The 27,625-nt window shown below is 37.8% G+C and overlaps 1 protein-coding gene across 1 annotated transcript in view; it reads left to right on the top strand.

Moving 5' to 3' along the window:
- Positions 1-27,625, top strand: part of GAD2 (glutamate decarboxylase 2) — an 81,362-nt gene that overhangs the window by 25,942 nt on the left and 27,795 nt on the right. The window contains exons 8-12 of the mRNA XM_056800078.1: positions 1,008-1,087; positions 10,447-10,501; positions 12,937-13,053; positions 16,105-16,169; positions 24,103-24,181. Of these exons, the coding sequence (XP_056656056.1) occupies positions 1,008-1,087; positions 10,447-10,501; positions 12,937-13,053; positions 16,105-16,169; positions 24,103-24,181 (396 nt within the window). The remainder of the gene's footprint in view (positions 1-1,007; positions 1,088-10,446; positions 10,502-12,936; positions 13,054-16,104; positions 16,170-24,102; positions 24,182-27,625) is intronic.

Below are 27,625 nucleotides of genomic sequence, written 5' to 3'. Positions count from 1 at the left end.
ACTAAATAGTGCTTTTTAAAAATAGCACTTGCCCTTGTTTATTCTGGTTTATTTTCCTCATTTCTGCCAAATGTGATGGAAATGTGACTTTTTTCTGGTTTGTTAAACTCAAAACATCAATGATAGCCTACCTTCCATAGCATAGCCAGTCATTCTGAGAATTAAATGTAGGCATGAGGAAGAAAGCGAACACTTTTCAGAACTATAACTTAAAATTCCAGTCAGGGACACCATGAAGATTTAAATGGGTGAAGCAGCTCTTCTTTTGGACAGCTTAATGATCTGTAGTTAATAGTGAAAGGCTGATAGGCAGATGCATTACTGCTAGGCTTATGTTAGCCTTTCTAGGCTCTACAAATTGCAGGATGATTACAGCCATTGAAATCAAAAATCAGATCCTGAATCACAAGCCAAACCTCATTCAAAAATTTGGGCTGTAGCATCAGTGGCTTTCAGTTTGTCCACTTTCTGTAGTAGCAAATAAATGCATGCCTTTTCCCAACCCCATTTTCTTGCCTTCCAAAAGGTCCCTTCCTCTGAGAAGTCCCTTGCAAAGTGACCGGCCCCTCTAATAGTACCGGGATGATGTATGCTCTGCTGAAGGCCAAATTTTCCCCTTGCTTGAGCATACACAATTTCACGGAAGTCTCTAGAAATTGACTCTGTTCTCCCATTGGCAAAATTGGGGGTTAGTTTTGGGTTTTTTTCAGTCATGAAAATATACAACTTCTTGGAGCCAGTTAGTATATTATTAGATCTTACAAGTGACGTTGGTTTGGAGCCATTGACTTGTGTTGGGAAATAAAAGTCATCTGAATTTCCTCAGGGTCATGGAAATTTCCTAGAAAAAAAAAACCTCACTGAAAACTGTCACATACGCTATCAGTCACTCAAGGCTACAGAGGGACAGAGCCTGGTTCAGAGTAGACACTGAAAAGGAAAAGAAAACAGAGACAGATGCGAGTTGAATACTAAATCATGACTGATCATAAACATGCTTTTTTCAGAGTCACTTTTCAGTAAAGAAGGGAGCTGCAGCCTTGGGAATTGGAACAGACAGTGTGATTCTGATCAAATGTGATGAAAGGTAAGCATGAATTTCCAATTCCTGTCTGCCTACATCAATAAATTGAAGCCAACAGAGCCCTGCCTAGCCGGAAAGCATCTGGAAACTGGGGCACTAGCAGTGGACCTCCACCCTTGGTAGCATTACTAACTTTTGCTTTGGTGTTGGATTTTTTTATATATCCATTCTGTGGGGGAACACTATCCATCAGCTTCAGTGGACCTGAACCATTCAGAAGTCCCAGCTGAACGGTAGCCTTCCTTCTACACTAATACAAACCAGAGAGCATTTATCATCTGAGCCATATAGAACAGCAGGTGGTATGAACATTGAATTATAGTGTCATCATCATTCTATTTACTACAGATTATATAAACACGATGGAAGGATTTCAGACCATTTACGAGTAAGCAAGAAACAAATGATGTCCTCAAACCTCATCAACTCTGTGATTTCCTGAGCTCATTAAGAGATGAAACCAAAAAACACACATGGAGAACCTTGATATAAACACTATTGGGGTTTCATATTCATTTACTTTGTCACTATGGAATGTTATTTTAGTTGTAGAATTGTTTTAAAACTTCTGTAGGGTAGGATTTAAGTGGAATAAAGGGAAAGAGGGAACAAATCCAGGCACATTAAAAAAACAAACAAACATGGGGGCAAAGAAACAAAAATGTGAGCTAGGTATTATTGTCCCCATTTCACAGATGGCAAAGCTAAAGTTCAGAGAAGTGCAATGACTTGGTTATGGTCAAAGATGGACCTATGATCTTATTGAATGCTAGGAACTCCCAAAGAAGGAAAATCTCTTTTATCCATGCAAACATGAGCCTCCTCTGAAATGTATAGACTCAGGGACTTACCTATGGCAAAGAGAAACTAAATGACTTGCCCAGGGTCACACAGCCAATAATGTGTCCAGAAATGTGCCTTAAATTCAGGTGTCCCTGACTCCAACATCAGTTCTCTATCTACTATGCTTTAACGCCTCTTACCCATAAATTAAACAGATAAATTAAACATAAATTAAACAGTAAATGAGAAAGGGGAGGTAGGGTTCCAAAGCTTGGTCTCTCATTAGTCTACAATAGTTCTTTGCATTTCCTTTGGCTCTCCTAAAAATTAAAAAGCCCTCTATCTTTCATTCAATTGAGATTCAACAAACCTTTAAAGGCACCTACTATGTGCAAAGTCTTCTATATAGTCTCTAGTGATACAATGAGAAGATGAGTCCCTTTCCTCAAAAAGTTCCCATTCTACTGGAAAATATTGCTAAATTATCAATGGAAAAACCAGTGTTTTGCCTTACCTTCCCAATCATTCCAGGATAACAAAAAAAAGGAAGGTAATAATAGACAATCAGATCTTTGAAGGAAGAGAAATTTGAAGAACTGAGTTAAGATAGAAGAGGCAGCAAAGAAAATGACAAAGAAAGGGGGGAAAGGAATTTTAAAAGACATACATGAGACTTAGGATACAAAAGAGAAAAAAATGTAGTCTATGTTTCTGGTCATTAGTAATGAGTCTTCTATTCAATTCCATCCTAATATATTTTAAGTACATCATGAATTCAAAGGTGATATAGAGCTTTGACAGTATATTATACTATAGTATACTGTAATTTACTAAATAATATATAATAGTATAATATATTTTACTGTATAACATTATTCTAAGTACTATAATAAATAAAATATGCTATAGTATAAAAAGATGGCCATAGAATCAGGAAAACTTGGGATATAATGTCTGACTATAGAGTCAGGGAGACTTAGACTCAAATTCTTCCTCTGACACATTCTGGATATGACCATAGACAAGTCACTTAGCATTTCAGTGCTTGAGTAACTCTAAACTAAGCTATCTCACAGATGACTTGCTGGTCTGTACTGATGGAGAGAGTTGCCAATATCAATGAAATCACAGGTCTAGATGCATCAAAAAATAGACATGAAGAAGCTCCCAAGATGTTGAGTTGATCCTTTAAGGAACATTTAGGGACAGCTAAAAATGGATCTCACAGGATAGGAAAGCCTGGGGGTCATCATCTGCAAGGGTAAATAAAGGGTGTTAGTCTCAAGGATGCACTGTAATATCACAACATGGAATTGATGTCCATGATATGAATTGAGGACTATATGTTTTAATAGAAAGTCACATAACATCTGCCATTTGTAAATGGCAATCAGTGGTACTTCAGGAGGAAAGCAGGACAAGGAAGCTCCCACCTCCCTAAGAGCTTTGTCCAATTTGAAGTTGGTGAATTAATACTCCCTCCCATCTAGGCCAGCCAAAAAGCTCATTGGAATAGTGAGGGAGGATCAATTCATGGGCTGCAAAGTCTAAATTGTTGGCTTTAGAGAAGTACAGGTAATTGGTCTTTGGAATTAGACCTAGAACAGAAACAAAATCAGTGATTATGCTTATTGGCCATCTTGGTTTTGGTCCACAGTTCTCTAACTTTTGGGAATCAAGACCCCTTTATGTTCTTAAAAATTACTGGGGAACCCCCCAAAGCTTTTGTTTATATAGATAATTTCTATCAATATTTACCATCTGAGAAATGTAAGTGTCTTAGTATTATTACAAAAATGGTTTTGACTTAATAGGCTCCTTGAGAGTCTTGGGAATGAAAGGAAAGAAGTATTTATTAAGCATTTGCTTTTACAAATATTATCTCATTGGCTTCCCCGTGAGATAAGCACTACTATTATCCTCATTTTCCAGTTGATGAAACTGAGGCAGGCAAGTTACATGACTTTCCCAGAGTCACGAAATTAGTATCTGAAGTCAGGTTTGAACACAGATTTTCCTGTCTATAAGCTCAGCACTCTCTCCACTCTACTCTCACTGGCCTCTAGACTGTGCTTTGATGACCACAGCTTTAGGCAGACACATCCATGTTAAAGTCAGAAACACAGTACAGGGGGGGAAATAACCACCAAAAAACCCCCACTCTTTAGACTTTTAGGAAGCATGTGTCAGGCATTTTTTCCTCTTTATCCAGTTATTGAAAGCTCAGCTCACCCCCATCTTGGAATCAACCTCTTTGTGAGGTTTCCAACTCTTTCACTGACTTCTTCTGACTGTGCATATTAGCATGTCAGTTGCCAGGCAACAACTTTTATCTTCCCAGGGGCCCCAAATGACAGAACCATTTTCACCCCATGTTGCACTGAGGACAATTGACTTATAATCCAAACAATAAAAAGAACATGTCCCAGTAAAGAGAACAATCTGTTCTTTCCTTGGGTTGAAGCTTGAAGTACCAGGTAATGAAAGCTCTTAGATACTTTTACAGAATTATTACACTGGATTACTTTGACACCCTGTGTTTAGTTGGAATATGATGTCCTTTAAAAAAAAAGGGGAGAGGGTAAAAAAAAATCCCTACCACAATGGGAGGATGGCAAAGGCTTAAAGGGATGTTGGCCAAATCAGGTATATTTCATCTGCTGGACTAAAGTCTGTATATTTATTTAATACAATTTTTTACATTCCCTTTAAAAATAGGAATATGTTTCTCAGGGGGAACAAATTTTAAAAATCTGGAAAAGATCATTCTTCCCAGTACAATAAGCTTTTTGAAATAAAACAATTTTTCAAAGGAAGAGAGGTTTGTCTCGATGATTTGGAATAATGGCAGCAAGGAGATATAGGGGGAAATCATATATGTAAAAGAAATGGGTTCATAGTGTGAAAGCTTGAAAGAACCCCAGAAATAATAAAATACAAAATTTCCATCTGCTGCATTATTTTTATTTTACTTCTTACATATGTTAACCTGGGCATTAATAGTACTAACAATTCATACTATTAATTGTAATATTAATTAATAGTAATAAAAATAATAAATAGATGTAAAGTAGTAAGATAAATTGCATAATGGAACTTAACCATCCAGTTCGTTAACCAGCAAGAATTAAGTGTTGGACCTTATTTAAGGGATCTTCGATTCCTTAAGATCTAGGGTTATAAAAGCTATTTGTTTTAGGCTTGCTGACAATATCCTTAAAAATGGGTAAGTCTTAGTTTGACTTTTTACTAATAAGAATGGCTGTTTTAAAAATAATTACAAATGTAGCATTAGTATAATACAAATTAATGAGGTCTTGTTGTACCTAGAGTTTAAAACTGGAGGAGAAAGGGGGGGGGGGGGGGAATCAGTATTATAATCTAAAGAAAGATGGAAGTGAATAAAGGAAACTGAATTCTATCTCTGGACAAATTGAGAACAATAAAGGGGAGGAGGACTGTTTTCTAAGAGGTCTACCTTTGGAGCCTGGGTAAAGGGGAAAAGGAGGAGAATGTTTTCTAACCTAGATACTCTTCAGTAGACTTCCAAAGCCTGAAGGATTTAACCTGGGCTTCCTTTACCACATTTGTCCCTGTAGCATTTCTTTCCAGTTAGGCTTATCCCAAAACACAATTGTTGGATAAAATACATTCAGCTTAATTTAGCTATGCTATATGTTATGAGGGAAAGGAGAGGACAGGAAGAAGGGATCGTCCATATTTTCATATAAAGAAACATTAAAATACAACTGAGTTTTGTTTATTTCTCTAGTCTTCATTGATGCCTTTATTTTAGTATTAATAGTTGCTAGCATTTATATAGACTAACTCATTCGATCCTCACAACAATCCTATTTGGTAGATGTTATTATAATTCTGGTTTTGTTTTTAAAAAGATGAGAAAACTGATGCAGGTGAGTTACCAAGGATTAGGCAGATATCAAGTATCTGAATCAGGATCTGAACCCAGCTCTTCCTAACTCCAAAGCTAGCACTCTACCTACTGCACCATTTAGATCCTAAAGTAGCATAATTTTTTCATTTTAGGAGTTAACAAAGCATTACTAAAAGAAACAGTGGTGATGAGCATCTTGAGCCATTTATCTCACACCATAAGATTGGAAATGTCCCTGGGTAAATCACTTAGCTTTTCAGTTTCCTCATCTGTGAAATGGGAATTTTAATAATGCCTACTTTACAGGGTTGTTGTGAGGATTAAGTTAGTCAGCATGTGTAAGGTTCTTGGCAAACCTCAAAGCTCTATATAGATGGTATCATCATCCTTGTCATCTTTGACATCTTTGTTAGCATCCTTGTTAGTAATGCATAGAAAACTCTAAGAGTAACAGAGGATAGGACAGGGTTATGCTAAACAGGTAACAGCAGAATCAACAATTTAATCAACTGATAAACATTAATTAACCACATTTTGTTCCTAGAACAATGAAACCACAGGTTTTTACTATTAGGAGGTCCTGGGAATACAAAGACAAAAAAGAAATAGCTCCTTTTTAGAGAAGATAAATGTATTACATACAAAGAAAATACAAATGAACTGAAGAGAATACACTAAACTAAAATTTTTTTTTTAATGTCCACTGGGGGGGGGGGGGGTCAGAGTACAGAATGAAGAATAGATTTTTGCATTAGCTCTCTCCTTAAGGCATCTCTCCAAATTGTAAATCTTAGGTGTTTTTCCAAAATAGAAATAAACCTGACCAAAAAATGGCACTTGATCAATTGAAGCCTTACTATTAGAAGGTGCATCATGGAAGAATTTATCCTTTTAGGTCTCTTCCAGCTCTATAATTCTTTTTTTTTTCACTTTTGATTTTTTTTTTTAACGCACAGGCATATAAGCCAGTGTTTTCCCTTGTAACTTTTCTATCACATCTTTTTTGTTTTGCAAATTAGAACTCATTACAATGCCCTAGATTAGCTACAAACTCTGCTTTGTCATTCATGTTTACTCTACTCTAACAATTTAAATTCTAAATTATCTGAGGTCATTATATTTGTGTATTAAATGAGCTGATTCTGCCCAAAGCCATGATTCCCTTTTTAACTTACACTAAGTAAAGTGGTTAGGGAGCCTCATTAACTCTTTCAGATCATTAGTGAACTGTTTAGTACACTGAAGCAAGAACAAATCCATGGAAAATTGGCATCAATCATTCCCTGGCTGGGCTATCCTTTGGCTTTGTTTGTAATAAATTCAGTGATGTTTCTAATAACTAGGGAAAAATTATGCACTGCCTTCATAATTTGCTTCAAATTCATGCCCACATCCCTCTCAGTAGCCAGCAAGATTTCTCCTATGAAAGTGGAGCACTTTCAGAAGCCACCATGATTGAAATATTTACTTAGAATATTTGTGAGGCAAGCACAACAGGACTTGCCCATCAGCACTTTCCACCCCCACCCCTTGCATCATGGATTTTGTACTTACCACCCCCATCAATGATGAGGCTTCAAGGGCAGCCATTAATAAGTTGAATGACCTAAAATATTGTTCATTTAACAGTACTTACTTGTTTGTTAGCTAGGTCAAGTGAATATAGAAGGTTTTTAAAAATCAATTCTATAATCAATCAATAAACATTTGTTATTAATAAATGAGATTATTAACCACCAGATTACATATGCCAGATCAACAAAATCACAGATCTGTTCTTTATTTCCAGTCCCTATATATCCTATGTGGCAAATACTGAGCTAGACATTTGAAAGAAAAGGTAGTCTCTTCATCTGAAACTACATCAATTAATGATAGACTTAGCTTATCATTTGCCCATTTCTTTGGGCAAGTGCTGACACTTGCCTGAAGTGGGAAACAGGCCAACCAATATTGAATAGACAATGAGACTCTCCAAACCACTACCTGAGGACACAGCCCATGTCTTTGTAGCTCTCAGTGCCGAGCAGTTCATATTACTACCAATCAATCACTTGACAAATGTTTAAGTATTTATTTTGCTGGGATTATTCTAGGTATTAAAGAAATGTTGATAAAATTAATGAATTAAATGAATGAATTGATTAATGCCTATGACAGCTCCTCCTTTAACTTATTGGGCAAAGATATATGGAGTCCTGCATTCCCATAAATAAATAAAACCCAGCTGAAATTTCTGATGATCCCTCAAGATATTTCTAAAGGAATTAAGCTTTCAACTCTAAGAGATCAGATCCCAGTATATATATAAAATCTGAACCTAATGCAAATGGTAAAAATTATACCTAATAGCACAATAAGGGTCAAAATGGTACCAACGTCTCAAATGATTTTGAAAAGGAGATGGACCTACTTAGAATGGAATTCTAAAAAGCCATTTTTTCAGGTGAGTGGCATGAATCCAATTAGCAGGCCAATTATACTAAAATTGAATAATTTTTAAAAGTGGAATAATCTAGCTATGTGACCCTGAGCAAGTAACTTAACTCCCATTGCCTAGCCCTTACCACTCTTCTGCCTTGGAACCAATACATAGTATTGATTACAAGATGGAAGGTTAGGGTTTTTAAAATTGAAAATAAATAAACAAATAAATAAATAAAAGTGGAATAACCATCATGAGTGAATATATCTTCTCAAAGTACTTTATAGAAAACTTTTCAGGATCAGTATCTAGCAATATATACAACTTCCTTTGTCTTGCTAAGAGCCATAGAAGGAAAAGCAGACTTATCAAGGAATTCTCTAAAGGACAGGTGTCAAATACCAACATGGAAGACTTGAGTGAGCTAATTAAAGAACTGAGGAAAGACACTGGAAGATTACAGTTACATACCTAACTGATAACATGCAGTAGAAAATTTGAAAGACATATCGCATGATTAAAGGCAACTAAAAGGAAACATAAAAAAGAATCCAAGAAACAAAAAACTATCAGAAATTCTAGATTTCCTTAGTCTCCTGTGCAGTTGAAAGCCAGAATTAAAAGATTAAGGTGATCTAAGGATGCAAAGAAAAAAATAAATAAATCAGGATCACTCAAAAGCTTTACTACAGAGACTAAATAAGTAAAAATATCAGGGGCAAGGCAAAATCTCCAAAGAAAGAGGATACTTTAAAAAAACTGTTAGTCTATATGGTCACAAAAAAAGTTCAACATCTAAAAACCCTAAATTAGATCAAATGGGGGGAAATGTGCATCATTAATATGATAAATTATAGGAAAGATACATAAAGGGATATAATTGAAGCTCTAGCCTTTTTGCAAAACTAGAAAGTGATGGGGCTGAACCAAACCCATGATCATTGGGTCAAATGTTTCACAGTGGTGCATAAATTACTAGCAAGGTACTTTACCAGTTTCCTCTCAAAAGTAATCTTGATTCCATCTTCCTTAACAGAGAGCATTACATCTCTATTACCAAGAAATAAGAAGATTAGGGACCCCTCCAAATACAAACTAATGATATTTTTTATTGATTTTGTACAAATTATTCATAACATATCACAAAAAAATTCTAAATGTAAGAAAACACAATCTTGTCTGAGGGGCAAAAAAGGGATGACAAAGTCCCAGACAAAGAGTGTTATATATTCATTAATTACTTTTTAAATTGCTTGAAGACATTGTAATATACTTGCTTACTTGATTATCAGTTTTTTAATTTAATTCCATGTTCACAATTTCCTCATGTACCGCAAATATATAAAAACAGACAGAATGACAGTGAGAACATTAGTGTTTGATATCCATATGGAAAACTGTTTTCTTCTTTAAAACCCTATCAATTGATTGGGTGTCAATTCTTTCCCATTCCCCCTTGCATAAGAAATAGATAATATGGGAAATAAAGTAGTGGTATGGGGAATAAAAAGGAATGTGACTCTTTCCCAGTTGCTTGACTTTTTTCTAGTATTTATCTCCTCTTATTTGAAGTGTCTGACCCTTTCCAATCTGTATTATTCAGAGATTTATTGGAAGGACTCAACTCATTTCCGAAGAGACTATTCTGCTCTCAGCATCTCCTTTCTTGTTGATTCATTAATCATACAAAGTTCCATGAGCCTTTATAATAGTTTTTATATTTTAAAATATCTTCTTGTGCTTAAAAATGTAAAAAAAAATCATCTTTAGCCTTTCCTAATAGAAAAATGGACTAAGGCTGGATTGGTCTCTTAGGAATTAAGTACTTTGCCAACTCTTAAGCTAGGCTTTCAAGATCCTTTTGGATCCTGACTCTGTCATCTTCCATGTTAGCTACCCCTTCCAACTTTGTGGCATTAGAAAATGCTATGATCATATTTTCTATGCTTTTATCCAAGTCATTGATAAAAATAGAAGCATTAACTAAAAAAAATTAGATTGGAAGTGGGAGAGTGATCAGTGAAGGCAGATCCTGGGAGAAAGTTGACTCTGTATAATGTGGAACCAGCAAACCAGGAGCTCCCCAAGAAGATATGCTCCCCTTGACCGACCCAGTTTTTCTGCTTTGGTATATCCTTTTAAAATGGTCATTGTTATCCACTTTTTGGTTCAGGCTATTTCACATATGATGTTGCTTGTCTTTTAAAGTTCAGAGGACTTTACTGAAGTTAAACTTCTGACAATTATTCTTTATCATAGAGGGAAAATGATTCCATCTGATCTGGAGAGAAGAATTGTTGAAGTCAAACAGAAAGTAAGTTCACATGGGTCCCAATGCATATCTCCTAATGAGTTGGGAACAGCTCATTTCCATTTCTCTCCAGGGGAAAACAGGTTTTGCTTCTGTTTAAGAAACAGAAATCAAACTCCATCTCCTTCCTTGCAGGAAAATTCAGAAGTTCCCACCCAATCATGAGTTACTGCTTTGAAATAGAAGCAACATATGAGGTTGCTCCAGGTTACTAAGATGACACCGCCTTGTGGTCTTCCATGAGATTTGTTTTTATTTTGCACTTGAGGTTCTTCTTCAATTACTTTGGATTCAACACTGGGGATCTGTGATTCATTGGCTGAGTGTTGCCATGAGATGAACAGACTTCAGGAAGATTATCTTCACAAATAGAAATCGGAAATGCAAAATTCTCCTTTTCATTCCAGTTATAGGTCCTGATGACACAGTGGAGAGAGTGTTGGGCTTGGAGTTGGAAAGACTTGAGTTCATATGGGACTTCAGATGCTTACTAGTTATGTCCCCCTAGGCAAGTCATGTCTCTCCACCACGATTTCCTCAGCTAGAAAATAGGGACCATAATATCACTGGGTCATTCAAAAGCAAGTGAGATAATATGGTATTATACTATTATTACATTACATTACATTATATTATATCATGTCATATTATTATACCATACTATATTATACCATATTATGTTATATATGCTATATTATATATGCTATATATTATATTATAATAACGTGATTTCTAAGTCTTAAAACATTACATAAATAAATGCTACTTATTATGATGATGATTATTAACACGATTAATAATAATCCCCGAAATTCTACATATCCTATGTGAGGGAAAACTGGATAACTCTTGAAAGGAGCCAGGTTCAGTTCCGTTTTTCCTCGAACATATCCAAATATAGTTATTTTTCTCCAAATCTCATCTTTTTGACAGACAGCAAATAAGTATTTTAGCTGTAGCCCTTGCTGAAGACCTGCCCGAGTCATTTTCTTCCAGTTTGGTTTGTGTCCCAGAGAGGTCCGTTTGGTTCTCAGCAAAGGCAGCCTTCCGACTTAGGACAGCAAAAAGCCATACACATTTTTCAGGAACAGACAGTGAGAAAGGAGGCGAAAAGAGAACGTTTTAGTGTGCCCCATCCTTTGTCTCCTTCTGGTGAGGCAGCTCGCGGCAGGCTTCCAGCCTTGGTCTTTTGTGCCACCTAGAGGTAGAAAGCTGCTTTAACTGAAAAAAAAAAGAGAGAAACAGAAAAGATGAGCAGGGAGAAAATGTGTTAAATCAACTTCCGCCATTAGAAGTTTCCTCTTGTGTCTCCCTGGGGGGAAAATCATCTGCAGTTTTTCTACTTGCAGTTTTTAAACCCTTCCCTTCTGTCTTAGAATCCATACTATGCATTGGTTCTAAGGCAGAAGAATGGTAAAGACTAGGCAGTGGAGTTAAGCCCAGGGTCACCCAGCTAGGAAGTGTCTGAAGTCCTATTTGAACCCAGGTCTTCCCATCTCTAGGTCTGGTTCTCAACCCACTGAGCCACCCAGTTGCCCCCACCCTGAGTATATGCGTCACTAATAAAAGCATCTTGGCCTGTGGGAGATGTTATTTCAGTCAGTTCCCAATTATTAGGGGGAAGAAGAAAAGGAATTTGCCTTTATGAAGTGCCAACTATGTACCAGACACTGTGCTATGTACCTTACAAAGATTATTTCACTTAATCTCCCCAACAACCCTGTGAGATAGGTGCTAGTATTGCTACCACTTTATAATTGGAGAAACTGAGGCAGATAGCATAGTATCTTACATAGGGTCAGATAGGAATTCTTCTTTCTGACTTTAAACCCAGCATTTTATCCAACTAACCACCTAGATGCATGGAAACTGAGAACATGATGAATTTATGATGAAAAGAGGGAGAGGAGGAGAGGAAAAGGAAGGGGAGAATCAGGTATCACATCCGTCCAGACAGAGGAGGGCAAAGTTTAAGTCCTAGAAAATTTGATAGATCAATATAGACAGACAGGCAGGCAGACAGACAGACAGACAGACAGAGACACAGAGACAGAAAAAGGAAAGAGAAAGAGAGAAGAGAAGAGAAGAGAAGAGAGGAGAAGAGAAGAGAAGAGAAGAGAAGAGAAGAGAAGAGAAGAGAAGAGAAGAGAAGAGAAGAGAAGAGAAGAGAAGAGAAGAGAAGAGAAGAGAAGAGAGAAAAGAGAGAGACAGAGAGAGAGATGAATAGATGGATGGAGAGATAGATATAGAAAAGATAGAGCAACCATGATGGAGCAGATTCATCTATTATTTCCCCACAAGAACCATTCCAGAGAAGGAAAATGTTTTGTTTTGTTTTGTTTTTCCAAAGTGCATTGCCAGGTGATTTGGGCTATATCTAAGAATTAATCACAAGGTAAGCTACTCCTTTACACTCTTTTGTCTTTTCTCTCTTATAGGGATTTGTTCCTTTCCTTGTGAGTGCCACTGCAGGAACCACAGTGTATGGCGCCTTTGATCCCCTTCCAGCTATTGCTGACATCTGCAAAAAATATAAGATCTGGATGCATGTGGATGTAAGTACCCCATGAAGAATTGACTCATGAAGGATTTCTTCTCAGGAATTCTAGGGTCGAGAAGTTATGTTGTTTCTTTTTTCTTCTAGGAACATGTTATTTGCTGCTGTTATTTTTGGTGTTTGCCTATGATATAGAATGAAAAATGGAATCTGGCTCTTTTACTTTGAAAAAAATTGTTTTCAGAATGGTTTTCTTAAGTTTCCCATTATAATTAGAGGTAATATGGGTGATAATCATTAGCATAAGATTAATGTTTACAGAAATTAATTTGAAGTCGATAAGCAGTAGGATGTAATAGAAAATTGAATTTAAAATCAAAAGATTGAATTCGAATTCAAACTCTGCTGTCATTTACTCAATGACATTGACCAAGTCACATATCTATCTGGGCCATTTTCTCATCTACAAAAAGAAGTAATTAGATGAGTTCAGTTTCAGTGTCCCTTTAAGCAGTGTTTCTATGACCCATTATCTTCTTTAGCCTCAAATTACTTGCATAAAATCATAAGATTGTAGTTTTAGACCTGGAAAGAACCTTGCAGGCCATCTAGTCTAATTTCTTAATTTTACAGATGAGCAAATAGAGATCCAAAAAATATAAATGACTCACACAAGATCACACAGGTAGCAGGAGATAGGATTAAGATTCAAACCAAGGTCCTTTAACCCCAATTCCATCATTTATTCCACTGTACCTTATTGTCTCTCTGCGAATGGGTTTTCAGTTCCAATCTCACCATTCTTTGAAAAATACATTTCCATCAGAATGAAAATTCCTGGTCATAGACATCTTCTGGCTCCTAAAACTATCAAATGGAACTAAAGATCTAATTCCCAAACTACTGAATTATATGAAGTCTTACAGAGTAGCAAAATTGACTATAAACAAACAACTGAATTATTTTTAGTAAGTTTCGTTTTGTTTCCAGAATGTTTTCTTTCCTTTTTGCTTGGGATACTTCCATGGAACCCAATTTTTAACCCTTACCTTCTGTCTTAGAATGAATACTATGCATTGGTTCTAAGGCAGAAGAGTGGTAAGGGATAGGCAATGGGGGTTAAGTGATTTGCACAGGGTCACACATCTAGGAAGTTTCTGAGGGGAGATTTGAACCCAGGGTCTCCAGTCTCAAGTCTGGTCCTCAATTCACTAAGCCACTTAGCTGCCTCCTTTGCCACACTTTTTAAAAACCCCTTTCCTTCTACCTTAGAACATTAGAATCATTCTAAGGCAGAAGAGTGGTAAGGGCTAGGCAATGGGGGTTAAGAGACTTGCCCAGTGTCACATTTTCAAAGGAGACAAGATGTGGGGTTTAGGTCAGCAGCTCAAAATTTAGAAACTTTTTCAGAAAGAAAGGACTTCACATCACACATTTTGGTTTGGTAAAGAAAGCAGGTTTGAATACTTACTATAGGACAGCTATACCCAAACATGGTTTATAGTTCTAGTATTTTGGATTCGTGGTTAATTACACACATTCTAAAGAATCATGAAGAATCACCCAAAATTTTCAAATGAAAAATCAAAATTGAATGCAATTTATGTTTAGATTGTGTCTTTACGTGAGTCATTTAATGTGCATCAGCCTCAGTTTCCTTATCTGTAAAATCAAGATAGTAATAGCTAATAGCAACACCCCCCCCCCCCCGCCGCCCCAGGTCATGATCATGAGGATCCAATGAAAAATGTAAAGCACTTTGAAAACCTTTAAATGTTAACTCTTTTTGTTGTTGTTTGGTTTGAGTCTAAGTCCTGGTAGAACTGAGTTTCCTTTTGCTTAGTCTACATCAGACCAACCCTTGACCTTGATAAATCCTCACCATCATGGACAAAGAAGTAACGTTGCCTCTTTGTATCAGAAGCTCATTTCAGTTGGGTTGGATTTCCTCCACACATCCAGAAGTGTTGATCATGCCCTAACTAGGAAAATTCTTGGTTTTTTTCTGAGATGGTCTGGCCCCAAACAGGAAATTATAGCATGAACTTAGCAGTACAACCCCCTTGTTCACAAATGATGCCCCTGGGAGACTTTGGTTATGGTCAGGGAGCTTGCTAGTGGAGGAACCAAAATTGGAATTTGGGTCTCTTGAGCTACTTTCTCTCCATTAAGATAAATTGTCCAATTACACAAAGATTGACCGGTCTGTTTAACCTTGATAACCAATCCACTAAAAGAACTCACATTCATGACTGTTTTGAGAATTTCAGCTCTGTGATCCCTGACCCACACTTCCTACTAAAAACAGAAAGAAGAGTTCTTTCAAAAAAAAAGTTCTAACTTTTCAAATTTCTCTCCCTGAACCAACTTACAAATGGAAGAGAATCAGAGATTTGGGGAAGATCCATCCATCTCTGCTCCTCAGAGGACCAGTACAGAATAGTACCAATTCAGTGTATCTGTAATCAGAGAATCGGAGTTCATTGGGCAAGACCATCATTCTAGTAGAAGGCACCAAAGGCTATTTGTGTCATCTAATCATGGAAAGCTAGAAAAAGAAGGACTGGCTCTTATTTTTTTGTATATTACCATGAAATCATTGAATTAAATCAGGATTATTAACATTTTAATGCCTGGGGCTCCTTTGGCAAGGTGGCAAAGTCCATGAACTCCTCAGAGTATTTTTAATGAATTAAATAAAACAGAATTACAAAGGAAACCAAATTTATTGAAATATAGATATCAAAATGACTGGAAAATAGCAAAAAAACTTTATTAAAATATATAAAATAAATTTATAATACAGTCATTTCTAACAGCAGGTCTAATAAGTATAGCAGTTTTGAAATAGTAAAATTTAAAAATATCTACCACAACTATATCACTAGTACTACTGTGGTTTGTTGCCTATATCCATGATAGAAGGAAATGATAGATTTCAGTTAGGCATTGATGAAAATGAAGATGCCATTTTGCCCATCCAAACTTAAGAGCCCCCTAAAATCCATCCATGGACCATTGAGTGGATCTCAGGTTAAGAATCCCTGGAAGAGATGGTCCCTCATTTTTCCTTTCAGCTTTAAAACTTGTGATCCTCTGATTTTTTTAGGCTGCTTGGGGTGGCGGACTGCTGATGTCCCGGAAACATAAATGGAAGTTAAATGGTGTGGAAAGGTAAGTACATTCAGCCAGCAACTTAATGTTAGTTATCAAAGGCAACTAGTCCATTGAGACTCCAGAAAATCCTGGAATGCAGGTGTGCCCGACTTTCTACAGTTATATGTAAATTTAATTCTTCAAAATCAAATCTTCTTATACCCAGCATTGGCATTTACTAAGATACGACTCTTGCAAATTCTTTTGTAACTCAAATGATCATTTCCTAATTTTAATGAATTGATGTCTCCTGGTTTTATTCTTATATTAACTTGTTGCCTGCTATAATGTTGAATGATGCTTTGGGGCTCATTTTACTTGTAAGCACAGCAGATGTGGCAGTGATTAGGGCAGGGCATCTATTTCCCATCCAAAACCAAAATGTATATGTTGTAAGAAGAAACACAAAGTCTGTAACAGCTTCAGAAATTGTTACCGAATACTAGGTAAAGTTCATCCAGTCCTTCCAACAAAGACGTCTCTCAAAATGGAAGCCCAACCAACCCGTCAATAGCTTTGTCCACTCCCTTCCTCCTTCCTCCATTCAGATGGGAAACAGAGTTCATTAGTGGCCGCCAAATGCCCACCATATCCTGCCAAAGAGCCAGATGTTCCCTTGGAAAATAGCCTCCCCACAGGCTCTGGGCCAAATCCTCTCCTGAAGATATCCATGCCAGAAACAAAAGGTGGAGCCCGGTGACATGTGGGAGCATCTGCCAGCCCTGGGTCACAGACAGCAGCAGGACACAGCAGCCCCAGAGAGGCCAAGACCAGAAGCTGTGCCAGTCTGGTTTGGCACGGCAGACAATACAACATCCCAGTCAATGGCTCTAAGAGGAACATCAGTGAGGCTAGGAAGGAGGGCGTTTGGGGAGTTGAAGGTAGAGGGCAAAACCAAGGTCAGATTCTGGGGTTTCAAGACAAACTGGAAGTCAGATCCAGAGGCAGGTCCATCCAGGCAAGGCCAGGAGGTCCAGACAGTGCTAGAGCCCATCATGGGTCTGTGCCATATTTAATTCAATTCAACAAACATCTCTTAAGCACCCAGTGTGTGCAAGGCATTATTCTAGGACCCCAAACCAGAGTTCTAGGCAGATCAAGAAGACCCAGGAAGAATTGCAGTCTAATGATATCTAGTAACATTTACAAGCATTCATTAAACACCAACTGTGTACAAAGTGGGCAGCCAAGTGGTACAGTGGGTAGAGTGCCAGCCAAGAGTCAAGAATACTCATTTTCCTGAGTTCAAATCTAACCTCAGCCACTTACTAGAGGGGTAAGGCACTTACTATTGTTTGCCTCAGTTTCTTCATCTGTAAAATGAACTGAAGAAGTAAATGGCAAGCAACTCTGGTATCTTTGCCAATGAAATGGAGTCACAAAGTTAGACAGGACTGAAAAACAACTGAACAGCAACATAGTTAAGGCATCATTGATCCAGACTGGTTAAGAAAATAGAGGAAGTAGATTCTGAATATCTTGGTAGGGACTTTAAATGGTGCTTTGGGAAAAAGTGCTGACCATGTATATGGAAGACCTGGGTTCAATGCTGGTCATGGAAACAGAGAACCTGGGTTCAGATCTCAGCTCTGGTAGTTCCTAAGGAGGAACAAACTCTCCATTTCAGCTTCCTTGGCTAGAAAATGATAAGATCAGATTAGACGACCTTCAAAAGCTCACTCTAACTTGATGTCTATTATTCTAAAATGAAGAGGGAACCCTGAGGTCCAGGGTTCAAATGTTATACAAGGAAATAAAGAATGAAATTTGGGTGGGAAAATTAAGAACTATGTTTCAGAATCTTGTAAAGATGAGAAGGCACCATCAGCAGTACAACTAGGGCAACGCTATTAACCCTACATGAGAGACTGCCTGCCCCCATCTTGGATTTATATATCCTTCTTCTTGGAGTGAATTAAGACAGTAAGAAAAAACAAGTACTACTCTCCCTAGTAAAGCAAGGCTTGATAACTGTTATGGCTGGTGATTATAGAACAAACATGGGGCTTGTCTTGTGGCAAACAGAGGAAATCAAGGATAAACTGAATGAATTGGGAATGGTTAGCCTAGAGTCTTTTCTCCAGTGGAGAGCACTGGAGGGAGGGAATGATAGTTTGGGGTTCTAATAGGTGAGAGGCTGACATGTCAAAGAGAGATGAGATTCCTCTGTTTAGTCTTAAAAGATAAAACCAAGATTAATGAGTGGAAGCTGTAAAAAAAAGGCAAAATTAAATTTGATATCAGAAAAAAATTATATAGAGTCAACCAAAAATGAAGTGGCCTGCCCCAGAAATCATTGACCTCCTCCCAAGTTGGATGGCCCCTTTCTCAGTATGGTCTAGATGATTTCTAAGTTCCAGCTCAAAATCTATGGTCCCATGACCTCTTCCAAGCAACAACTGTTTCTGTTATAGAGATCCCTTTTGTAACCCAATAGACCAATGCTTGCTGGTTGGAAACAGAGCTGCTCCTCTACAGGTATCACTACCATTCTGAGAACTGGTAAGGTTTCAAAGGAATTATGGATCTTTTGGGGGGGAGGGAAAGGGAGAAGGGTAGAACTAATGATATTCAATTGGCAGCTAGGTGATGAAGTGGTAGATTTGGAGTCAGGAAAGCCTCAGTTTAAGCTGTGTGACAAACCACTTAACCTCCGAGTTTCAATTTCCTCATCTGTAAAATGGGGGTAATACTACCTACCTCATAGGGACATTGCAAGGAGATATAATAAGATAACATGTAAAGTACTTTGCAAACCTTAAAGCACAATATAAATGCGAGGGCTATCATATGAAAGAGGAGTTACACTTGAGACAACTTGGTGGTGCAGGGGATAGGGCACTAGTTCTGGAGTCACAAAGTCCTCAGTTCAGTTCCCTCATCAGATACTAGCTAGGTGATCCTCAGTAAATCACTTGACCTCAGTTTGCTCATCTGTAAGATGGGGATAATAATAGCATCTCCCTCCAAAGATTATTGTGGGGGTGAAATTAGATCATATTTGCAAACCTTCTAATTATTATTCTTATTATTTATTATATTTATTATTTACTTGAACCCAGAGTAAGAACTATGAATGATAGGTTGAAGTTATGGAAAGGGAGGTTTTGGCTGAAAGAACTTCCCAGAAACAACTGGAATGGGTTGCCTCATGGAATAGTGAATTCTCTAGCACTGAAGGTCTTCAAGCAAGGTTGTAGAATCAGGAATGAAGCCAAGGGAATCTATTTTCAAGTTAGACTAGGTCATCTTTGAGGTGCTTTTTTACTATGAAATTCGATGAAATAATACAACGGGGGTGGGGGGGAGTGGACAAATAAGATGTATTGAACCTGGATCTTAAAAGACCAGCAACACTTAGTAACTGTATATGCCAGTCGCTTACACTCTCTGAGTCTCAGTTTCCTCATCTATAAAATGAGGAGAATAATTCTACTGCCCATCCCATAAAGTCATTATGAGGCTTAAATGAGAGCATCTTAAAGTGCTAATATAAATATCAGTATTTATTATTATAGATTACTTTTTAAATTTTTTATGGATTCTTCAAGTCCCCCTCTTCTCTTCTCATTTGTGGGAAATGACACCATTACTCCAAAACGCTTTATCTTGGAACACAGACACCTTCAGCAGAATATCATATTGTAATAGTATTGAGTTCTGAAATTTTATTTTCTCATCTTGGCTTCTAGCAGAACCAGTATAGGAGTAGGGAGAATTTAGCACATAATGTCTGACTTTGATGGAAGCATTTGGTGCATGCTCAGAGCTATGTCACCTAGGTAACCAAGAAAAGAAGGAAAGCTCTGAAAAGAAAATAATGCAGAGACTTAAAACCAATATTACTATCTTTGAAACAGAGGTGACAAATCTCATCACAGACATTTTCATTCTTTCACTGATGCAGTCAACAAATATTTATTTAGTAAGTACTGTGTACAGAGACTGGGCTAAGTGCAGGAATGAAGAGAAAGTACCAAGCCTGACCATCAATATGTATTTATTAAATGTCTGCTATTCGCTAGGTACTATGCTTAGTGATAAGGATACAGAGAGAAGCAAAAGATTGGTCCCTGCCCTTAAGGAGTTCCCAGTCTCTTGAAGGAGGGAGCATGCCAACAGTGTTTATGCAAACAAACCACACACAAGATAAATGGGAAATATGGATAAGCAGAAGGAAGGTCCTAGAATTAAGAAGATTGATAAAGGTCTTCTGCAGAAAGTGAGATTTGAGAAAGAACTTGAAGCAAGCCAGAAAAGCCAAGAGGAGAGAAGGGAAAGGGTCCTAGGCATGAGGGACAGTCAGCGAAAATGCCCAGAATTGAGATGCGGAGTGGCTTGTTTGAGTCATTGGATCAAAGGTGATGGCAAGGGTGTGATGTAGAACACTGGAAGGGCAGTTAAGTGGTTCAACAGATAGAGAGCCAGGACTGGAGATGGGAGGTCCTGGAATCAAATTTGACCTCAGACATTTTCTAGCTGTGTGACCCTGGGCAACAATTACCTAAACATTTACCTGTCTTCTCCTTGGCACTGATACTTACTTGTATTGCTTCTAAGACAGAAGGTAAGGGTTTTGAAACAAAGGCTGGAAAGGTGGAGGGTAGGTTATGAAGGGCTTTGAACACCAAACAGGATTTCATATTTAGTGTTGGCCATAATAAGAAGCTGCTGGAGTTAATTGAGTAGGGAGTAAGCATGCTCTATAGGAAAATCACGTTAGTGTCTGAATGGAGGAAGGACTAGAGTGGGAGGAAATCTGAGGCAGTCCAGACCCACCAGCAGGCTGCTGTAATAGTCCAGTATGATGATGGCTTGCAATAGAGCATTGGCAGTGTCAGAGGAGAGAAGGGAGACATATTTGAGAGCTACATCAGAGGTAAAGTCTCCAGGTCTTGACAACAGCTTGAATGGGGGAATGAGAGAGTGAAGAGTTGGGGATAACACCTGAATTGTGAGCCTGGAGGAAGGAGAGGTTCCTGGTACCCTCTCTAGTAATAGGTAAGTTTAGAAGTAGAGAGAGAGATTAGGGAAGGAAAGATAAAGAGTTCAGTTTTGGATGTGTTGAGCTTAAGATTTCCATAGGACAGACCATTTCAGATATCAATAGACTCTTGAAAATGAAAAATTGGAGGTGAAGAGAGAGGTTAGGGCTAGATAAATGGATTTGAGAATCATCAACAAAGAGATGATCATTTAATCCATGGGATATGATGTGATCACCAAATGATATATTGTATGGAAGAAGAAGAAAAGAGGGGCAGAGCTCTGTAGGATACTCACATATGAGCAAATAATAGTCTCTGCCCTCAGAATTTCTTATCTAGTAGGGGATGGAGATGCGAACTCAGATACCTAATAATATACTTAAAGTGACCAGTGAAAGATCAGAGGAACAAGACCTTTCCTGACAGAGGACTCCATAGGAGGCTTCATGGAAGTGATGGCATCTGGACTGGGCTTTTAAGGATTACCAGAAATTCAATATTTTAAAACAACTCACAAAATGCTCATAAAACCATATACCTATGGTTGGAAGGGACCTTGGAATCCCTTCTATTCCACTACCTCCATTTTATAGAGGAGGAATCTGAGACACCAAAAGATTCAGTGATTTGTCTATAGTCATATAGGTGTTAAGTATCAGAGCATAGTTCAAACCCAGGTCATTTCTCATTCCAGGGCCAATGCCTTTTCCATTACATTTCACTGTTTCTATACATTCACCAGGTAAAAAAGAGAGAAAACATTCCTTATTATAATCTAGAGCCATATAAGAACTGAGACCATATAGGGAGATATTTGCTCATGTTCTCAGAACTAAACTGGTTGGTTCATCTTCTTTGGAGACTGGAACTCACTTCTTCCGTGACACTAGGGCATTCTGTTCCTTAAAACCTACATATTGCCATGAAAGCTGGTAGTTAAGTCCCACTGAAAGGCACTCTGAAAACAAACCCAAAGGTGTTTCACACAGTTTTTCCTGGTATCGCCCAGGGAAACATTAAAAAAGTTCTCTCTAATCTTGTCTCCACTTCATTATTATCTTTCCAGAAGCAGAGATGCTTTCTGTTGGAAGGGGATGTTATTTCTCTTACTAGTTGCTTCTAGTGTAGGAAAAAAAAAGAAAACAGTATTTACTAGTATATGTCCATCTACCTGCCAATTCAATCCATTTCAACATTAATTAAGCTCTCACTATGTGCAAGGCAAGCATACATACTAAAAAGAGCAAAGGGGAAAGATATTTGTATTTTCTCATCAAATTTTGGGGTTCATAGAACTGGACTAGTCCCAACAGGAAGGAACTCTTTTAGACAGTCAACAAACATTTATTTTATATTATTTTTATATTTATTTATTTAAATATACTTATATTATATACATATTATGTGTCAAGAACTGTGGTAAGTGCTAGAGAAACATTTTTTTTTAAAACAGTCCCTTTCTTTGAGGAGCTTACAAACTAATAGAAAACAAAACACAAATGGAAAAGGAAAAGCAGGCTAAGGGGGAAGGAAGGATAGCAGGAAGAGCATAAGAGAGGAGTCCAGTCAGGTGGGAAATGGCTGACCATTTCCCATGATGGCTACCATAGATGCCCTTCTTACATGGTGCCCTTGAGAGTTCTTCACTCTGCCCTCCAATTAGAGGGGTTCCAGGGCAAAGGATACAGATGAGGTGTGAATACCAATGCTGGGGCAATCTTGCAGGCTTGTGAGTTACTAGTGATGAGCTTCCTGACTACATGATGGAAAAAGAGTCCAAATGAATGCAGCTATGTGGGAAGTATGCCAGTTTGGCTCTTTCAAGTGAGCTTGTTCAGCCACTCGGTCCTTTCCTCGAGTGGCAGCTCAGCTAGTCACATTTCTGCCATGGCTTTCTTTTCCCCGATTCTAATCCTGGAGGTCTCCTAGTAGTTTCATCAGTCATATCTAAGGTGAGGATGGATGAGATGCTATCTTGTTTACCACATCATTTGGGGTCACAAGTACAGGGGATGCTCAGCTAATATTTGTCGTCTGCTTGACTGATATCCATTCATCAAAGAGATGGATTGATTCCTCTCTACCTTCACCTCCTAACTTCTTCTTGAGGGAGAGCCCACTAAGAGGTGGGAAGCAAATCTATTACTATGAAAGAAGAGAGAAAAAAGAGCTCTCTGGCTTTCAGCCTCCCATCTGTCTGCCCAGCTGCCACTCATCTTTCAACCCCTGCCTTTTTCTTCCATCTAGGGTCAGAGACAGTTGTATCTTACATTAAACTTTCCACTCTACTTTGGGTATTTCTCTCAGAGGATATTCATGTACTGACTTTGAAAGGAGCAGACTGATGCCATGGAATGTGGGGCTCCTCTGAGCTCCAAATCTTGTTAAGGACCCCAAACCAGAAAAAGCATTCTTATCTTTTGTCCACTGGTCCTATGAGTTCCCCAGGGAAGATTGAGTAAGTACCTATAAATGTGAGTGCTTAGGGCCACATAGAGGAATTTTCCTTGCCTCTCTCTCTAAGGTCTTTCCACTCTTTATGAAAAAGGCAGAGAATAAAAATTCAAGTCATATTTCTTGGATCTCATCAGTTCAAATCTTGCCTTGGGTACTTACAGTCTGTATGACCCTAGGCAAGTTATTTATCCTTTCTCAGACTTAAATTCCTCCTCTGTAAAACAGAGTCAATAACGGCACCTACCTCTGAGGGTTGTTGTGAGGATCAATGAGATTATATATATATATATATATATATATATATATATATATATATATATATCAAAACCTTGACAAATCATAAAGAGCCATATAAATGCTAGCTTTTGTTGTTCTTATAATAGTAACCATGACAAGTCAGGAATGGAAAAGAGAATCCTGGAATCCTGAAACCTGTCGCTAGAGATTTCATCACCTGACATTCCTTCTGTGAAGCTTTTCTCTTATACAGTTTAATTTTCTTACAGGGCCAACTCTGTGACATGGAATCCTCACAAGATGATGGGTGTTCCATTGCAGTGCTCAGCTCTGCTGGTTAGAGAAGAGGTATGTTTGGGCTGGTTTTATTTTTATTTGTTCAGAACATTTTCTCCCTTTGTTTGACCCAAATAGTATATATGGAAACCTTTACCTAATTTCCAACTTGGTCACTATAATTATACAAAACTAGAGCAGCTAAGTGACTCAGTGGATAGAGTGCCAGTCTAAAAGTCAGAGAGACTTAAATTCAGATACAACCTCAAACAAAGAGTTACTAGTTGTGTGACCCTGGGCAAGTCACTTCACCCTGATTACCTTTATTTACTCACAAAAAGAAAAACAAGCTACAGAAAGAAATGGCAAACCATTCCAGTATCTCTGCCAAGACAACCCTAAATGAGGTCACAAAGAGTCAGATACTACTGAAATGGATGAACAACAAAAATGAACAAAACCAAAGAGCATATTCAGATCTTCCTTGTTTCTTCCAAGAACCTCCAAAGAATTAAAACTAGAAGACCCTGAGGGGTTGAAGGGGGAAAAGAATAAATCTAATACTTAGTTGTGGCTTTAGGAACCCTGGCCTCCTAAATTATTCTAGAGGCAGTTAGGTGGCACAAGAAATAAACCATTGGAGGTTGGGGGGAAGAAGGGTGGGAAAAATTGTGAATCATGTAACCATGGAAAAATATTCTAAATAAATTAAAAAAAAAAGAAATAAACCATTGGACCTGGATGAAGGAAAACATAGGTTCAAATCCTTCCTCATGCACTACTTATTATCTGTATGACCCTGGGCTAATCACTTCACCTCTGTTTGTCTCAGTTTCCTCATATATAAAATGAGGATATTAATATCATCTACATCCTAGAGTTGTTCTGATTATCGAGATAAACTTATAAAATACTTATCACAGTGCCTGTAGCATAGAAAATACTATATAAATATTACCTATTATTATTATTAAATTTGTTTTTCATGATAACATTTCCTTTTGTAGCATTTTCATTTCTGTATATATCCTTTCCCTTCCCCTATCTGGAGAGTCATTCCTTGTAAGAAAACTAAAAAAAAAAACAATTTAAGAGATAAAAGAAATTCAGCAAAACTAACCAAAAGAGCCTAGAAGTTTATGCAGTGTTCCACTCTCATAGTTCCTCATTTCCATGGAGAAAAGAGAGAAGTACATTTTCTCATGTTTTCTATGGGGTCCAACTTGGTCACTATAGTTATACAATGTTCAGTTTTGTTTTCCAGATAAAAATGTCAATCAATACATACTGATTAAGTATTTATTGTGTGCCAAGTACTGTGTTAGGTGCTGGGGATACAAAGGAGGGCAAAGACCCTGTCCTTTCCATCAAAGAGCTCCCATTCTACTGGTGGAGACATGTTAATAGTTTGGTACATACAAGATATTTGCAGAGTGGATGGAAGGTGGTCTGAGGAGGAACTTAGGGAGACACTACAAAGGTCTCTTGTGAAGAATGGATTTGAGGTGAGTCTTGAAGAAAGCTCAAGAAATTAGAAGGTAGCTGTAAAGAGAGAGCATTCCAGGAATGAGGGATGAGCAATGCAAAGATGCTGAAATGAGACATGGAGAGTTACATGTGAGAAACACCAAGAGGACTCATGGACCCAGATCATAGAGTACATGAAGAAGACTGTTGTCTAAGAAGCCTTGAAAAATTGGAAGGTCAAATTATGAAGAGCCACTAGTATTGAATAGGGAGTTAATATGATTAGAAAATATTTTTAGGAAATTTTAGAAAAAAAAGGATTTTGGCAGCTGAATGGAGGGACCAACCAGAGCATGATTGAAATAGTTCAGGCAAAAGATAAAGAGAACTTAGACTATGGTGATGGTAGTGTGAGTAAAAAGAAGGGGATGTATATGAGAAAGGCTGTGAAGGTGGAAAAGACAAACCTTGAAAATAGATTGGATATGTAGGGCATATGAGATGGAGGAGTCAAATGCAATTCCAAGATTGAAAACCTGCACATCAAAGAAGATAATATTCCTTCAGCATTAATAGGGAAATAAGTAAAGGAATTGTAAGGAAAGAGAATGAGAGGTCTCTTTTAGACATGTTGAATTTGAGATGTTTATTAGATGTTTAGTTTAAGATGTCTAAAAGTCAAGTGGATATGCAGAACTATAAGGCTGGATATATGTCTGGGAATCATTTGCATAGAGATGATCATTGACTGAATAAGAGCTGATGAGATTACCAAGTGAGATCACATAAAGGGAAAAATGAAGAGTGTCCAAGGCAGAGTCTTGGTAAACATCCATAATTAATGGCCATGAAATGGATGAAGTCCTTCCAAAGGAGACCAAGGAAAGGTCAGACAGGCAGGAAGAAAACCAGTGTCACAAAAACTTAGAAGAAAGTGAATCCTGGAGATGGTCTTAGACATCAGAGAAAGATCAAGGATGAGGATTTAGGAAAGATCGCTAGATTTGTCAATTAAGAGACCACTGACATCTTTAGAGAGGGTTGATAAATGAATTTAGAAGTGAGATTGGAGGGTTTAGGAAAGAGTGAGAGGAATGGAGGTAGAGTCACCAAATCTACACACTCCAACTCTCAATTCATTTTTTATACTCATTCATATGCCACTGAGCAAAGCTGGAGACAATCCTAAAGTTGTGATGATTTAAATCATAAAATTATGTGACCAACTAGAGTTGGTCAGATCAAGCAAAGTTTTGTTATTGTTTTGACAGAAGAAGCATGTTTGTAGGCAGCCAATAAAGAACCAGCAGAAGGAGGGAAATTGCAATAAGAAAGAGAATGGGGATGACCACCAGAGCAATATTATAAAGAAGATGGGAGGGGATAGAATCAAGTATGCAAGCTGAAGTATTTGCCTTGGCCAGGAGCAGGGCTACTTTTCCAAATAAGAATGAAGGAGGAAATAGTGAGATCCAATATCTGAGCGATGAGATAAGAAGGATAGACAAGGAAGCTCTTACTTCATGTGCTCTATTTTTTTGGTGTGTATAAGGTAAGGTCCTTAGTCTAGATGGTGAAGAGAAAGAGAGAGGGCATCAAGGGAATCTTGATGAGGGTAGAATGGTTTGGAATAGCTTCTGTTATTATTGTCCAGTTCTTTCCAGTCACATCTAACTCTCCATGACCCCATTTGGAGTTTTCTTGGCAAAGATATTGGAGCTGTTTGCCATTTACTTCTCCAGCTTGTTTTGAAGATGAGGAAACAGAAGCAAACAAGATTAAGTGACTTGGCCAGGGCCACATAGCTAACAAGTGTCTGAGGCCAGATTTGGACTCAGGAAGATGAGTCTTCCTGACCCCAGACCCAGCACTCTATCCATTCTGCCATCTAGCAGCCATAGCTTCTTAAGAATGGAAGTCAGAGAGGTGTACAAAGATCCAACTGAGATTATGACAAAATTTGTAGTGACCCAATCATGCCAATTTTATGATTTTTCTCAAGCTCCACTTAACAGCATATGGTTAGGGATGTAATAGATAGATATTGGC

Source organism: Monodelphis domestica, chromosome 5 (assembly GCF_027887165.1).
Source record: "Monodelphis domestica isolate mMonDom1 chromosome 5, mMonDom1.pri, whole genome shotgun sequence".
NCBI classification, from domain to species: domain Eukaryota; kingdom Metazoa; phylum Chordata; class Mammalia; order Didelphimorphia; family Didelphidae; genus Monodelphis; species Monodelphis domestica.
The sequence above is the reverse complement of the archived record's forward strand: the minus strand, read 5'-3'. Positions and strand labels throughout refer to the sequence as shown.